Consider the following 16333-nt stretch of genomic DNA (forward strand, 5'->3'; position numbering starts at 1 on the left):
CCAGCTGCTCAGGCATCACCAGCTCCAGAGCGGCTTGGATCTGAGATGACCCAATGGTGGGGAGTTGGCTTTTCAGCCTCAGCTGCTCGGCCTCTGTGGACACCCAGCTGTAGAGGTCACTCACAAAGGATTTCATCAGTTTTCTGGCCTTGCCTGACATGCGCACCTTGCCCTGGTGCAGCTGGCGCGGGATTCTGGAGACATACAGGGAGTGGGAGCATTTCTTCACCAGGCTGCTCCTCGCTGGCTCCATTGTCTCCTGCTGCCCTTCCTGAGGCTGGAGCATCCTCCACTTGGGCTTTGGGTGCATCCTTCTCCGTAGGGGACACTTTCTCCTCTGAGCCTGAGCTATCTTCTTCCTGCCTGGGCACCTGCCATGGCTCCATTCTGGAATGGCTCAGCTCTCTTCAGTCCCTGCCGCTCCTGCTGCCCTCTTATATATTAGCTGGCATGCAAATGAGGGGTGCTCATTGTGACAGACCCCATTACCCAACTATGCATGACTATGATCAGTTCCTTCCCCTATGTGAATGAAAAAACCTGCTGCTCACTGGCAATCAAGATGTTACAGCATCTTTATGGGTTTATAATAGACTCCTGCTACCCTACAGAGATTAATGGGGAATAATTATATGTTATTATAATTAAAATATTCAGGGATCACCAATGAATGAATGTTATTCTCATTATAATATTATGATATTATTCATTTACAATCAATTTGTTAATTATCATGGACTTACTATTGACATTATCATGTGTTTGTTATTTATTTTATTATTGTGTTATTATTCACTTTTATTGACGACTATCAGCCATAGAAAGTATTTGGCACCATGTCCTGCTCTGTCTCACCAGTATAAATCCATGCTAACTCAGTTGCAGCCATTGCAGTTAGTGCAGTATAAATCCAGAGCAAATGATGGCAAAATTTGGCCCTATTTCTTGGGCAACATTTGCCTTGACAAATGTCTAAGGTGACAGGCCAGGATTTCAGACTTTGTACATTAATTGAATTGTGATTTATAATATTTTCTCCTCTGATAATCTGACCCGTGTCTGAATTTAGGTGCAAAAAAGATGGAGCACCCAAAATTCACAGGCACTTCGGAAAATTTGGCCTCTTTTCAGGGCTGGATTATGACATTCTGAGGCTCGAAGCTATGTCAAGTGTAAGAGGCCCCATACCGTAAAAGAAATGAATGTATTATTTTCACAGAAAAGACATTGAATGTGCATATGTAAGTCAAGTGAAAGTAAACAATGCAATATAAGAAATACAAAATAAAAACAATACAGTAATTAATAAAATTTACTAGAAGAGTTCTCAGGAAATTTTTCTTCTCTATTGGAGCATCTAAATTGTAGAATTCCTTGTCTGAATATGCAATGAGACTCTTAGAGGATAGAAGATGTCAATAGAGGATACAAGAGGCAATAGAAGATATAGGATATGGATAACCCAAAATCTTAAAGCTCAACTATTAATTATATTGATATGAATTACACCCAGGTAATAAGCAAACCATCAGAAAATTGTATGCAGATTGTATTTTTCCAATAAATTGATTTGTTTTGTTTTTATAGAAGGTTATGCTGAACTACCCAATATTGGTATTAAAATTAGTAGCAGAAAGTTTTTATTGAAACCAGTAAAAATGTAATTGTATATTATAAATATTGAGATTTATATATCTATATAACAACAAATAATATTTGTATTAATATATATATATGCCAAAAACCTATGTTACTTTACCAGGATACTTCTGTGAAAGTTAGTGCTATTTTGTCTATGTTCTCACAGGAAAACAAGAGAGGATATATATTTTTTTTTACACAATGAATAAGGAAAATTATCCTTCTTTTCATATGACTAAATGAAAAAATATTTGATTAATTTTGTTAGGGAAACACAAAATTTATCCAGACTATATATAAAATATATTTACAAATGTTTATTCAGATTAAATTTTTGCTATGAAACAATTAATTGTTGGGATTTTTCTTTTGCCGTATTATAAAAATACAGTGAAGGTTCCTGAAACTGACAGAGGGAAGCCAACACAAATTTATCCTCTTCAAGATCCACTCGACCCAAGTCCATAAAACGATCATCTGCAAACTCAATAAAGTGAACCATGAATAACGCATGAAGCAGAAAGCAGCGTGCACACTAATATACACAATTCCATGTATGTACAGATCAAAAGAAGAAAGAACACACTAACACTTAAGAAAACAAAGGAAAACAGGAGCAAAGGCACGATACGACTAAGCATGCTGGACCATAAACAAAAGATGGCGGCCTTCTGGCTATTACCAGCCAAGGGGGACGCTATACCTGATTTCACTCCTAGGACAAGTGATACAAATATGAGCTTGGCAGGATTGCTTCACGACACTGCCGCCTCTGACTTCACATTTTTTCCGATTTTATTGGCAGTGAGATTATTTATTTAAATAAATGATGAAGGCACAGTCAGAATTTTACTAGTAGCAGCTGGCCATCAAAATGCTGCCTTAGGAAACTGATAGCAGACTTACTCATAAAAATACTAATTTTACAAGTGCAATTATTCTTTTTTTCTCAGCCCTGGCCTCTCACCTGTCAATAATGAACAATTAGTGAAGGGTAAGGGTAGGGTAAAGGTATTTGTGAGCCAGATGTGTATATTTTTGTCATATTTGAACTAAAATGTCTATATTTAGAGAGAATCTTTTTCCCATATCTCTTTTATTAACTGATTTTGATAAAATTTGAAATGGAGTCAGTTTTTTCTTTTTTAGAGGCCCCTCAAATTGTGAGGTCCTAAAATGAAGCTTAGTTATTTTATGCCTTAATCTGGCACTGCCTCTTTTTTTATATACACAAGATGAAGGAATAAGTAAAATACTGGCTGTCAGAGACACTGCACACTGGCCCCATTCCATTCTGCAAGAGGCATGGTACCTCCATCCTTTGCTAACTTCCTCTTTCCTTCTAGCTTCAATTCCAGGTGGTGACTTTGGCTAGGATTGCCAAAGGATGGTAAAGAATTTAGGCATAAGTTTCCAAAAATGCCACCTTTCACCTTCCACCTTGCTAGGAAACTTCCTCCCTTCCCCCCAGACAAGTACCTGGCCGCAGTGAATCCTGTACTTGCCACCTCCAGGCTGAATTACTGCAAATCCCTGTATCTGAGGCTGAATATGCAGAGAATTCATAGACTCCAGCTGGTACCAAATGCGGCTGCCTACCTGCTCCAAGGCCCAGGCTGCTGTGAGCATATCAGGCCTGTGCTCAAGTGCCTCCACTGCCTTCCAGTCAGCTCCTGCTGCCACCTTAAGGTCCTGACATTTTCAAAAGTATGTCAAAGACTGAAGTTTCAATCTCTGAATCACCATACAACTGTAGCCCTCTGTGCAGGTCACTAAGCCTAGGAGGAAGCAGGTGAGAGCTGGGGACAAAACATTCTCTGTGTAGGTGATCTGGGAACTTCCATAGGAGCTCAGCTGAATCCAGAGTCTGACCATCTTTAGAAAGTGTTGTCAAGCCTTCCTGTTTGGGAAAGCCTTTCCACCACACGCTGAACACTTCTTTTATTGCCAAAACCCCGTCTTGTCCCCCCCAAAACCCACTACCCCAAGCAAAGTTTTGACCCTTCTAAAAGGAGAAGTGCCAGAGACTCCACTAGGGACTCTGATATTGCTATTGATTTCACATGGCAGATGATCAGAAAATAAATAACTAATAAGTAATAGATTAAAATAACATTATGTTTATAAAATCAAACACTCAAAAGTTCTTAAATGCCAGACTGAAAGTTGTCCATACAGCAAGTGGGTAGCTATTCAGTATTGCTTTTTATCATTTAAATCCAAACCCTGCACTGAATACAAAATTATTAATTTCCTCCTGGGTGTTTCCCATGACATATCTGAGTGCTTCACAAACATTAATACATTTATCTTCACAGCACCTGTGGCAGGGGACATGGCATCATAATCTCCAGATTGCAGACTGGAAACTAAAGTACAGAGTGATTAAGGCCAAAATGGTAAGAGGTGTCCTCTGGTTGTGGGTGCCCAGCTGGAGACACTCAGGGCCTAGTGTTCCAGAGCACTTTTAGCACTTTCCATATTCAGAGCAGAGTTGCAGTAGCTCAGTTGTGGTTGTAAATGCTCATCACCCCCTGCAAATCTGGCCCCACGTGTCTCGTGTTGGGCACCCGGAAAGTGAGGCACACACCTCATGGCCAGCTGTGACATGCTTGGTTTAAGTGACCTGCCCAGCATTGCACAGGACTGTGGCAGAGGCAGGTAAAGAATCCAGTTCTCCTGTCAACTTCCATAACCAGGAGACCATCCTGTCTCTTCCTGACACTCCCCACACTCCTCCCATATTCTGCAGCAAACGAAGCTGGGGTCCGACAGGGCACGTTTCTCTGCGGCTCTGTCTCTGGTTTATTCACTCTGGAGTTTTCTCTCCGTTATGAAGGAACTGGCGGGATCCCAGTGTCCTGTTTCTATGGGGGTTCATCAGCTGTGTGATCCGGGAGAGGAGGCTGCTCTCTGGGTCTCGCTGTTCAGCACGTGCGGTGTTGAGCTTCCTGGGTAAGACGGTCACCAGCGTGGCTGCTGCCACTACACCCTGGATGGGGGCTTTCTGCGGGGGCTGGAGCCAGCCCTTGGGGCAGCCCCGGGCTCTGCCGACACCAGCCCCTGAGCGGAAGCCTGCAGGTGAGGGGGGGAGAGACCCGGGAAAGGGCTGGGGCCGGGCAGGAAAGTGACTCTGCCCCAACGGCCCCTCCTCGCCCCAGCTCTGCCCCCGGGGGGGGGGGTCTGCGAGTCCCGGAGCTGCTGCCCTCCCTGCTCCCCCGCCCCAGGCTCTGCCCCCCTGAGCGCCTGCAGGAGCCGAGCCAGCGCCGGGAGAGCGACCGTCTCGGGACCGGGCAAGGGACCGAGTCTCCCAGCCCGAGGGGAGGGGAGGGGGCAGGAGGGAGACAGGGGCAGAGACTGGCAGGGGCAGCCGGAGCAATCAGTGGGGAGGGAGGTTCCCGGCTCCCAGCGCTGCCCAGCCCCGGTCCCTGCAGCGCCCCGGGCGGATTGACCTTCCCGGGACAAGGGGAGGAGCAGGGAGAGGAAAAGCCAGTTCCTGCCTCTGCCTGGCCCCCGCGCTGCTGGGGGAATGTGCCGCCCCGGGGACAGTGTCAGGGGGAGCCCCCAAAGCAGCTCCTTTGATCCTGCTCTTTTCCAGAGTTTGGTTCAGACACTCCGCTAGTCCTGCTGGGTTTTCCCTGTGATAAAGCGACCGAGCGTTTTTCTGGTATCCCAGACTCTTCAGGGTCTCTCTGCACCAAAGAAAGCTGTGGCGATTCACAGTGTGAAATACACTAAAGCCCCATGCAGGAGTCAGTCCTTCAGCAGAGCAACAGGACAGGACCTGGGCCCGGGACTCCTGAGGAGACTGGAGTTAAGAAGAGCACAGTGTTAAAGGACGATTCCTGGACCTTCCAGACACATCTCACAGACACAAAACGGCCCAGGGATTTGGGTCTCTCCTTGGGGTAAATCCAGACACAGGCTCCTGGCTGAGCTGACGGTGGCGTGTCCATACTGAGGGGAATGGAGCCCCTCTCACCACAGTGTTCTTTCAATGGCAAACCCAGTGATGATGGTGGAGGCAGCTGACTGGAAAGCTGGTTTTCAGAGCTGGGGGCACCCGGCGTTCCCTCAGGAGCCAATGCGAGTGGCCGAAGCCCAGGACCTCTGACAATCCCAGCATGCATAGACATTTGCAAGTCCACCAGGTTTTTTAAAGATTTTGGGTGTCTCAGCTCTTAGGAGCTGGAATTGAGTCCGGTTCCAGAGCTGCTGAGACCCCATTCCCTCCGTTTGAGTAGTGGGTGCTCAGCACATCTGAACATCCAGCACAGGGTGTCTGAAATTGGGGGCCCAGCATCAGCAGCTCCCTTTCTTCCCAACATGGCTAAAGGGGATGGGTCTGGTGCCTGGTGGGTGTGTGTGCGTGCATGTGTGTGCCTGCATGCGTGCGTGCAGGGGATTTACAGAGCAAGCCTGTCCTGCACTCACCCCACAGCGGCTGTTCCTGTGGCTCCTGTCTGCTGGGGTTGGGTATGTTTGCTCCCTGCTCTGGGTGTTGCTACCTGCTGCATGAGGTTGCAGTGCTGCTCTGGTTTGGGCCAGCCCCGCAGTGGGTGAGAGGGCAGCTGGACTAAATTTGAGAGTGTGGTGCCCTAACCCTGTGGAGTCCCTTTGCTGCTCTGTGCCTCAGTTTCCCCATGTGTAGAATGGACATAATGATACCACACTTTGAGAACTAAGGATATACACTGTTGGGTATCACTGGTATCTCTGTTTTTGAAAGCTATGCTTTAGCTCAAACAGAAGCTCGGGGCTCTGAAATTCTCTGGCTTGTGTTATACAGGAAGGGAGGCTAGATGACTGTAATGGTCCTTCTGGCTTAAAATCTTTAGTCACTGATCCACCTCCAACACAAATTTCATATAATTTTAAAAAATCAGAAATGACATTGTAGCAAAGAAAATGTCATTGGTCTGTGCTTATCTCCACCAGCACCAGGGATAACTTCTCAGTGCCCTCCTTGTTTTTAAGACATCAGAACACAACCTTCAAGCAGAAATCTCCAACTTACACCTGTTCCTCAGAGACCCCATCCCCATTACCACTGCTCCATGATCTTCTCCACATGGTAATCACAAGCTCATCTCACAAAAACTCATCCCTCTCTTCCTTTTAAGTTTTATACTTCCTGGCCTTTTAAGTAACCATTCAGTTGCAAAGATAAAGTACCACATGGTGTTTGCTGTACGATAAGTGCATTGTCCAACACAATTAGTAGGAGATAAGGACTCAGTTTTTCCAGTTATCAGATGTAGATGTAAAACCCCATAGACTTTCCCCTTTTCTCTTCAGTTATTAAATATTGAGATAAAAGCCAACCGAAAATCCACATGAGAGAGAGTAAATACACATGCACTGAGTGTGGGAGATGCTTTAGGCAGAGCTCGGACCTTATAGTACACCAGAGAACACACACGGGAGAGAGACCCTACAGTTGCCTTGAGTGTGAGCAAAGCTTCAGCCCCAACTCCAACCTGCTCCGGCACAGGAGGAGCCACACGGGGGAGAAACCCTTTATCTGCCCTGATTGCAGGAAAAGGTTCATTGGTACCGCTGACATCGAGGCACCAGAGAATCCACACGGGAGAGAAACCCTACAATTGCTCTGAGTGCGGGCAGAGCTTCAGCCGCAGCTCGAATTTCCTGAGGCACCAGAGAACCCACACAGGGGAGAAGCCCTTTCAATGTCCTGAGTGCGGGAAGAGCTTCCAAGAGAGATCAGACATCTACAGGCACCACAGAACCCACACAGGGGAGAGACCCTACCAGTGCCTCGACTGTGGGAAGGGCTTCGCTGTGAACTCGGACCTGATTAGGCATAAGAGAGTTCACATGGGAGAGAAACCCTATCAGTGTCTGGGGTGTGGGAGGAGCTTCAGCCGGAGCTGCCACCTGATTGCACATCAGCGAACGTACATGGCCTATCAGGCCCCCATGAGCAGAGGGGGTGTGAAAAACACATTTGCTGATCTTTTCATATGTCAGGGGAATTCAGCTTTGGCGTATCTGGCCGCCTGTCTCCGGACCCTTGACTCTAGCTCCTCTCCCCCTCCACTACCACTGACTGGCCCTACAAATGCCACATCTGCTCTCCTTTTGCTGGCCTTGCTGTGCCAAGGTTCCTTTCCAGGATGTTTCTTTTGGGTTGAGGTGTTAGTGGAGGTAAACCAGAGCGGTGTAGAGATCTGATGTCAGCTGGCTATAGAACAATGCTTGCAACACAGATCGGTCAACTGTCCTGCTACTGCTGACTCCACCCTGTGCTGCTGCAGCGGCTGGGAGGATCCACAGGCTAGGCTGGGAGCAAGTGGGGTTAGGAGACCAGGAGAAGATACTGTGGGGAAGTTCGAAAGGACTTGAGAGTTGATTTCACCACCCCAACCCCTGTAATGACAGTGTACCCTGGAAGTATTGGCTCACCTAGCCACCACAATCCAGCCAAACTCAACCCGTGGGCCAAGGTCCCCGCTGTGATTTGTTCTGCTCAGCTTCCAGCCCCAGCTGCTGCTCAGTAACTGTCTGCTGGGTGAGGGTTTGGGTGTCAGCTCAGCCCATGGTTAGCAAGGGAGCCCAGAGGGTGCGCCCGGATTAACAGTGGCCTCTCCCCACCTTGGATGGAGCAGGGGAGATGAGACCCGAGGGACTGAATGTTTTCTCAGAGGGTCCCCACATTAAAACAATCTCAGGGCTGATGGGCAGCTGGCTCCAGGGGGTGGCCTGGAGCCATGGGTGGCAGCAGTGGGCACGTTTCTCTGGGACCCTGTCTCTGTCTTATTTGGTTTGGAAGCTTCTCTGTGTTTTGGTCGGATCAGTCATGTGTTGCGTTTTCCCCAGGTGAGCACAGAGAGGGGGCTTGATTGTCCTATCAGAGGGCTCTGGCTATTGCTTAGAGAGAGGAGGCTGCTTTTGCATTACCTCTGCTCAGTCTTGGCAGAGTTGAGCTTCCTGGGTCAGATGGTGCTTCAGTACCCATGATCCATCCCTATGTACCCGATCACCATGTCGGAGCCTGGGCTGAGCAGCTCTGCTCCCCAGTGGGGTTTGTGCAGGGAGAGCCCTTCCCTATTGCCCCTCTCTGCCCAGCCGGGGACTCTCTCCGGGGGCTGGAACCAGCCTGTGGGGCAGCCCTGGGCTCTGCTGACACCAGCTCCTGAGCCACAGACTCCAGGTGAGGGGAGAAACCTGAGGGAAAGGACTGGGGTTCGGCAGGAAAGTGATGCTGCACAAATGGCCCCTTCTCGCCCCAGCTCTGTTCTGGGGTGGGAGTCTGCAAGTCCCAGAGCTGGTGCCCTCCCTGACCCCTCCCCCCCACACTCTGCTCCCCTGAGTGCCTGCAGGAGCTGAGCCAGCTCCAGGAGAGCGAACATCCCAGCACCGGGCCAGGGACCAAGTCTCCCAGTCTGAGGGTAGGGGAGAGGGGGCAGGAGGGAGACATGGGGAGAGACTGGAAGGGGCAGCAGGAGCAATAAGTGGGGAGGGAAGTTCCCAGCCCTGCCCAGACCCATTCTCTGCAGCACCCCGGCGCAGATTGACTTTCCTGGGACAAGGTGACGAGCAGAGATCGGAAAAGCCAGTTCCTGCCTCTCCCTTGTCCCTGCGCTGCTGGGGGAATGTGTTGCCCTGGGGACCGTGTCTGGGGGGATCCCCCCAAAGCGGCTCCTTTGATTCTGCTCTTTTCTAGCATTTGATTCACAGACTGTTACCAGGAATCTCTTCTCTGCTGTCTTTTCCATCTCCTTTTGAAAAACTCAATTTGATTTTCAAACCTCCCGGCAATGCCAGCCGTACCAGGGCTGTCTTCCTGCTCAGAGGGGGGCTGGTTCTGTGTGGCTTTTCACATGATCTGGCTGCTTCAAAGGTGCAGTGACTGACCCAACAGGTCCGTGGAGGTGCGGGTGCCTGAGAACACCCAGATATCCCAATTGGAATCGTGTGTGAAGCCCTATATCTCAGGTCACTGAGTCCCTGTGCGTATATTTGTGTAGGAGAGAGACCAGTTTTTGGGGGGAGGCAGTTTGACTCCCAATCCATCATAATGAGGTGTTCAGCTCCTCTTGGGTACTTGCCTGTTCCTTTTTGGACTCGGAGGATAGACAGTCACAGGTGACCCTGAGTTGATCAGAGACTCTGACACCACCTGGTCCAGCAGAACCCTGGCAGAGGAGAAGTCCCCTATTAGCCTCTCATTGCTCCAGCCCCAGCGGCTGGGCCTGAGGCCTCTCTGCCAGCCTGTTGGGAGAGGGAATTGCTTTGTAAACCTTTTTATTCACTTCTCCTGCTTCTGCCCCAACTCAGCTGGACAGGCTGGTGAAGCTGGTCGTGCTGCCTTGAGGAAGTTGCCAAGACATTCCCCTCTCAAGTTCCAACTCAGCCCATCACCAGAAATGTCAGCTGACCCCTGTATGAATCATAGAAGATTAGGATTGGAAGAGACCTCAGGAGGTCATCTAGTCCAATCCCCTTCTCAAAGTAGGACCAACACCAACTAAATCATCCCAGCCAGGGCTTTGTCAAGCTGGGCCTTAAAAACCTCTAAGGATGGAGATTCCACCATCTCCCTAGGTAACCCATTCCGGTGCTTCACCACCCTCCTAGTGAAATAATGTTTCCTAATATCCAACCTAGACCTCCCCCACGGCAACTTGAGACCATTGCTTCTTGTTCTGCTCCTGTTTCTCACTGTGTGATGACATGCAGGTCAGCCACCAAATTCCCCATGTTCCACATAAATTGTCAGTGCTAAATTTTGGTAACATGAGAAACTAAGAATCACAAAACCGAGCTGATAGTGAGAGTCATGTAGAGGAGGTCAGACGGACTGATCTGCTGGTCCCTTCTGGCCTCACACTCTGTGACTCTAGGAAGGGATCTCACAGCATTTCAGTTTACCGTAGGAATGTTTTTTGGTGTTCCTCGCTGTAAGTCTTTGTCACACGTTGCCCCCACATGTAGCTCGTGGCAGGTTCTGGTCAACTTCTACACCAGTTTTGTGGCAACCCCAGTCGGTGGCTCTGGCTCCACTCTGAACTACCTCCCTACAGGAATTTCCCAGACCATGGGGCTGGAACACCTGCATGGAGCTTCTTGCCATCTCCAGCCAATCTGGGCAATGTAAGAACAAACTTTTTCCTCCTCATCAGACGGCTGGGCCACAAATGGCAATCAGACCACCAGGAAGAAAGAAGTTGTTTATTTCTGAGATAGGAAATGATTATATAAAATGACAGGGGTTAATACAATGCTCAGCATTTGTATATTATCAGCCAAGAATCCATGCTGGGCACTGACTGCTTTTCAGCAAAAGGAAGTCAAGGCAGAGAGGGTGTTCCTGGCCCACTTACATTGCCTCTTGGCCTATGGTGCCTGGGTCATACCGTCAGCTTCAGGTAGGGGCAGGGTGTGCTATTAGCTACATCGTTAGTAGTTTGTAGCAAAGTTCCTGTAACACAGAAACCAAATCAGATTCCAGGGATAACCTCATCCAGCTACCACCTTACAGTATAAATCCTTCTCCCTACACTAGGCTTTTAACATGTTGGCTCAGACCCACCTTCAAAACCCACCTTTTCTCCTAGGGAAGACCCAGCTAATAGTTTCTGTCCGAGGTGGGGTGACAGGCACTGCACACGGTGTCTGGCTGAGGCTGTCCCACTCATTTATACAAGGGCCTTATAATGTTCTCTGTAACATTCTCCATCCTATTCCCTATCTACTGGCTGAGATTTCTTTGCTAGCATTTCTGACTGCAGCTGCAGGCTGAGCAGAGGTGCTAGTTGAACTGTCTGCAGTGCCAGTTCCCCAATCACTGCACTGAGAGGAGGATTATCAGAGCTCCCCTGCAGACAGCCAGGGGAGGCCCTGCATTTCTGGGGCTATTTTGCAGGAGTATATAAGGTAGAATGTGCCCCCTGAAATGATCTCACACCCAGACATTGCGGGGAGAGGGAGGGGGAGGAAGTCCTCTCGAAGGTTAAGCAATTAGAAGGCAGGCTAAGAAAAATCCCAGTTTATTATAATATTGTCAGTTATTATTTAAATCAGACACATTCTCTTCTGTTTTTTGAAAGGCCTTATTGCTTTAGTTTCTCTCTTGCTCTCACTGTCCACATCACTGGGGCCCAGTGTGAGCTTGGCCGATACCCAGAAGACGGAATAGTTTCTTCCCCTTGAAAGGGACTGGTTGGGAATGGCAGATAAGCTCCTCAGTCTCAGAATTGTAAAACACCACCCACCCCACATCATAATCCAGATACACCCCGACCTTCCTGGGGCTCACACTCAGGGATAGGAGGCTCTTTTGGGAGATGGGAGCCCAGAACTGATTCCCTCACTGCTGCAAAGCCCAGAACCCCTCCTGAGGTTTAAAGCTGATCACTCCTTTCCTCTCCACAGACTCCTTGGCCACCCTCACAGTCCAGTTTTCCCCTGCCCCCACATCTGCCTCCCAGTAATGTTTCCCCAAGATGAACCCCACATTGCCCAGCACACATTGCTCAAAATCAAATCTCTTGTGAGTTTGGGATAGGTCCTTCCACTCAACATCCCATTCCACGGATTTCTGACCTGGAGACACCAGGACCCGGGGATTCTCCAGGTCCAGGGTCACGTCCTCTGCAGACAGAGACAGAGCGTCAGGGCAGACCAAAAGTGCGGGAGGAAGGGAGTGAGAGCGTCAAGACAAAGCCCACTCTGGTCAGGGTTGATGGGTGAAGGGCAGAGAGATTCAGAGGCGGAAGCAGATACAGCCCCACTAGAGGGAGAGAGAAACACTGAGGGAAGACAGATACACTGCTCAGCATGGGGACAGGAGGAGAAGACAGAATGAGAAGACCCTGTAGCCCAAGGGGATGGGAGGAGCCATGGGTAAACATGACAACAAATAGCAAGGGGATCCTTGGGGATGGAAAAGCTGAACATTCCTTCCCTGAATATGGTAGAGGGAGAACACCCAGACAGCCATGGTCAGTCCCACCAGGAAGGGGCAGGCAGCAGACACCAGCTGACCCAACCCCTCCCAGACAGCAGCAGTCCTGGAGATCAACACTGAAGAAGGAGATGGAGCAGAAAGTATGCTGGAAAGACCTCAAAGTTCCTGCTGTCCCCCAGGGTTTAGACCGCCAGAAAGAGCCACAGCCACCCCCAGCTGCCATGGGGTTCCTGCACACTCCACAGAGGCCCTGGGGCAAACTTCTGAGTGGAGAGCTTGGTGGTAAATACAGGGGCCTCATTTCAACCCAACACTGCCAGCACCGAGCAGCTGGAAAACCCGTGGAAATGAGATCATTGGAGCCAACCATTCCCAGCCCTATCCAAGCTCCATGCCTGTTATGTCCTTCCATCTCCCTCCTGGAGGCAGGCCAAGATCAAAAATCACCCTGGGTGAAATGATGGGCCAGTGAAGCCCATGGAGACTGGACAGTGACTTCAGCAGGGCATGGATTTCACCCACTGTGCACAGTTTGGTGTGCATTTACCTCTGACATCCTTCAGAATGTCTTTCAGATTGGGGGGTAAAATACATTCTTTCAGTCCTAAAAATATATATCCCATTATCTCTCAGCTTGGCTTTGCAATGGACGTAGTTCTGCAAAGCTTCTGCAAGGAACAGCATGGTAAATGGAAAAGAGAAGCATGCACATACCTGCTCAATACACTTTGCACATCCTAAACAAAAAAAAGGAGAAAAATAATCAGTATTCACTTCACTTAGTCAAACTCTTCAATGATTTTTCTCCCCTGTGGTATCCCAGACTTGCTTCACAACAGGGTCATTTCCCTTCTGAATGATCAAATGTCCAGAATTTCATTATTCTTGGAGAGCGATCTGGCTAAAAGCCTCTCTGCTCTGAGACTGTCCTGCTCTTAACCTATGCCTGCCATATTGTTTGTTTGCTGTAGTTTTTCTGAGGCAAACACCTCTGTAATTAAGGGCAAAACTGACTTCTCATTACACACCTGATTGAGTCTCTTACTCCCAAAAAGCAGAATACAAGGAAGTGCAGCCTCATCTTTGGTAGGTCACATCTCAGGCCAAGAGAGAATTTTTCCATCAAATGTGATGGGAATTGAAGAACCCTAATGTCAAAGACCCCAATCCACAAAGGCACTGAGGTGTAGCCACACCAAGCATTGCAGTGCCTAGCCATCCAGTGAAACCTACATACGTTAGGTTAGGTGCCCAGGCGTCCTATACACTGAATGGGAAGAGACAGGTGCCTCAGAATGGGATCCGCAAAAGCCAGCATGCTAGGTTGGGAGCCACCTAAGCCAGCCAGTGGAGATGGCAAGGAGAGGGGTGAGTCCTAAACCCCACCCATCAAATGGTGTTAGGGACCTAAGCTCAGCCTGGAGGGAGATGCCTGTGTCCACTTGGGATCCACCATCAGGAATCCCATCCAGGAGGCAGGCATCTGAGTTCTTTTGTGGATCTGGGCCAGACCTCCCAGAACAACCCAGAGCATCTGAAAAATGTAGCACAAAGGAGCTATTGTCAATGCACTTCTCTGGTTCTGTACTTTGGCTCAGCTCAGAAGTTTTGCAGAGCTCTCATTCAGAGAGGACCCCTCAGGAAATCTCCTAGGGTTCATGTCCAGAATAGAATAGCCCCATATCTTTACCTTGCCGCTCCTGACTGCAGCTCTCAGTGGCTGTGGAAAGCTGATGGATGCTGGCACCCAAAAGGAAGAAATACTACAAAGTTAGTGCCAACTGTTGTTTCCTTTGGATATAAGTGACGCCTACTTCTACACTTTAAATAAGGGATGTGGGATCATAAAAGTTACAATGCTGCATTCTGTGAGAGTGTATCTAACCCTATAGGCCATGGTGAGCATAAACAGGGCTCAGTTCAAAGTTACAAATTCCTGGTTGGACAGACCCCAGACTGCTGTGCTAAGGATCCTCACCCTCATGTTACAGCTGGGTTCTCACAGCCTTGCTTGCAGAGCCGGATCAGGGCTATCAGTTACCATGCTCAGAAGGTGCTGGGATTAGTCTGTGGTGCTGGACAAGGGCCTCCTCTGCTCCCGCTGTCCCCAGGGCTGCTGCACTGGACTCCCCACCAGAGAGTGCTCCTGCTTTTGACTCCATTGGGATCAAACAGGGCCACAGTGAGGAATTCTGGGGCCTTGTGCTCTATGGAGATCCCCACCATGCAGACATGTGATACACACAGTCTGTAACTAGGAGAACATCTCCATTTATTAATTGTTTGTATAACTGCAGAACATGTAATCAGCCAGCTGCACACTAGGCCAGGACTCTAAATGCAAATGTGTATAGAGAGATACAGACAGATGTGGAATCAGGGAGGGAGCACTCTGTATCCCAACTATCCCTTTCACACCTAGTGATTTCAGGGTAGGAGCCTGGATTTGCTTTCTAGCTGGGGAGTGGAAGTTTGCTGCTAATGCACACAAGCTTCAGCTCAATTCCCTGAGACGAAAATGCATGCTTGTGCCAACCAACCCCAGATAACATGGTAGGTTTGCAATGAGATTTGGTTGCTTCCTTTTACTGTTGACATTAAAGGAATCTTCACTTAATCCAGCAGAGTACTTAATTGTGCATAAATCCAAGCACTTGAGCAGTTCCATTGATTTCAATGGGACTACTCCCATGCTTATAATTGAGCATATGCTTAAGAGTTTGCTGGATTGGAGCCTCAATGTCAGAATATATTATAATAAATAATAATTAAGAACTAAAAAGTCACACTATTCAGCTTTGCAATGTTAATAGCAAAAGTGACTCAGTTGTGAAGCTTCGATCCAAATTCAAGTTCCTAAACTTCAGATCCAAACCCAAGCCACTTCACACAAGTGTTGGGATTCGGAGGTCTGAACTGGCCCATCATAAAAGTAAACCTGAGCTGTGAAGTTGTAATCTGGACCTAGAGCTGATCTTCCTCATGTTCTGAGTGGGTTGGATTCTGTGTCTCAGTTTTAGGTCCATCTCTAGTTACAAGTAAACTATAAAGAGAATATGGAGTTGTAAGTAAGCTTAGAAATGTGACTTGAACGTCCCTGCTCATTGGGCTGGGCACAGGAGATTGAGCACAGAAATCTGTTTCCATTTGCTTTCCATAAATTCTTTCAAACCACTCTCCTCCTGCCATGAAATCTGTTTTTCCAGGTTTGCTAATGATGCCCCATATTCATCATTCTATGATACTATAGATACCAGAAGAGTCAGATGCCGGAAGAGATATCATAGCCCTCAGGAGGGCTAGCATGAGATTTCTGGTACTTGTGATGCCCAAGAGAGCCAAGTTCTTGTAAACCCAGCAGAGAGAACGGATTCAAATGGAGAGGGAAAATCATTTTACAAGGTTAAATTAGAACTGATTCCTGACATAATTGTGATAATATCAGCATCCAATAAGAGCTATAAAAGATCAGGATTGGTCTGTAAATATCTCTATTCTTCAAACTGATACAATACACCAGTGCAATCCAGAGCTGCTTTATTTGTAGCTCTCTTTTAGAGCGGTGTCTATCTGCTCTTGCATAGAATCGAAAAACATGATATCGGAAGTAGCTTTAGAAATCAAAACTCCTTTGTCTCTTGAGTACCTGCCCTGAACCCCTCAGCATACCACCAGAACCTTTACACTGTGTCCTCTGCCCCATTATCAGCATTTACTAATCGCCTCTGGGGTACTTTAATTTGTATTCCTGTATTACTT

General features: G+C 48.2%; 2 protein-coding genes across 5 annotated transcripts in view; one reads left to right on the plus strand and one right to left on the minus strand.

Moving 5' to 3' along the window:
• Nucleotides 1–16333, minus strand: part of LOC119842762 (zinc finger protein 239-like) — a 605953-nt gene that overhangs the window by 86743 nt on the left and 502877 nt on the right. The window lies entirely within an intron of this gene.
• On the plus strand, nt 5386–10170 carry LOC122456580 (zinc finger protein 629-like). Its single transcript, XM_043496423.1, has 3 exons — nt 5386–5549; nt 6619–6715; nt 7045–10170. Exons 1-3 carry the CDS (start codon nt 5386–5388, stop codon nt 7834–7836), a joined length of 1053 nt encoding a protein of 350 aa, XP_043352358.1. The 3' UTR covers nt 7837–10170.

The sequence above is a fragment of the Dermochelys coriacea genome, chromosome 14, assembly GCF_009764565.3.
Source record: "Dermochelys coriacea isolate rDerCor1 chromosome 14, rDerCor1.pri.v4, whole genome shotgun sequence".
Lineage (NCBI taxonomy): Eukaryota > Metazoa > Chordata > Testudines > Dermochelyidae > Dermochelys > Dermochelys coriacea.

Excerpts from the sequence above, each read along its gene's own strand:
- LOC122456580 (XM_043496423.1), top strand. The coding sequence starts at position 5,386 with ATGCAGGAGTCAGTCCTTCAGCAGAGCAACAGGACAGGACCTGGGCCC. Across the intron at positions 5,550-6,618 it reads GATTTGGGTCTCTCCTTGGG|ACATCAGAACACAACCTTCA; the intron begins GTAAATCCAGAC and ends CTTGTTTTTAAG. Across the intron at positions 6,716-7,044 it reads TCCATGATCTTCTCCACATG|TACACCAGAGAACACACACG; the intron begins GTAATCACAAGC and ends CGGACCTTATAG.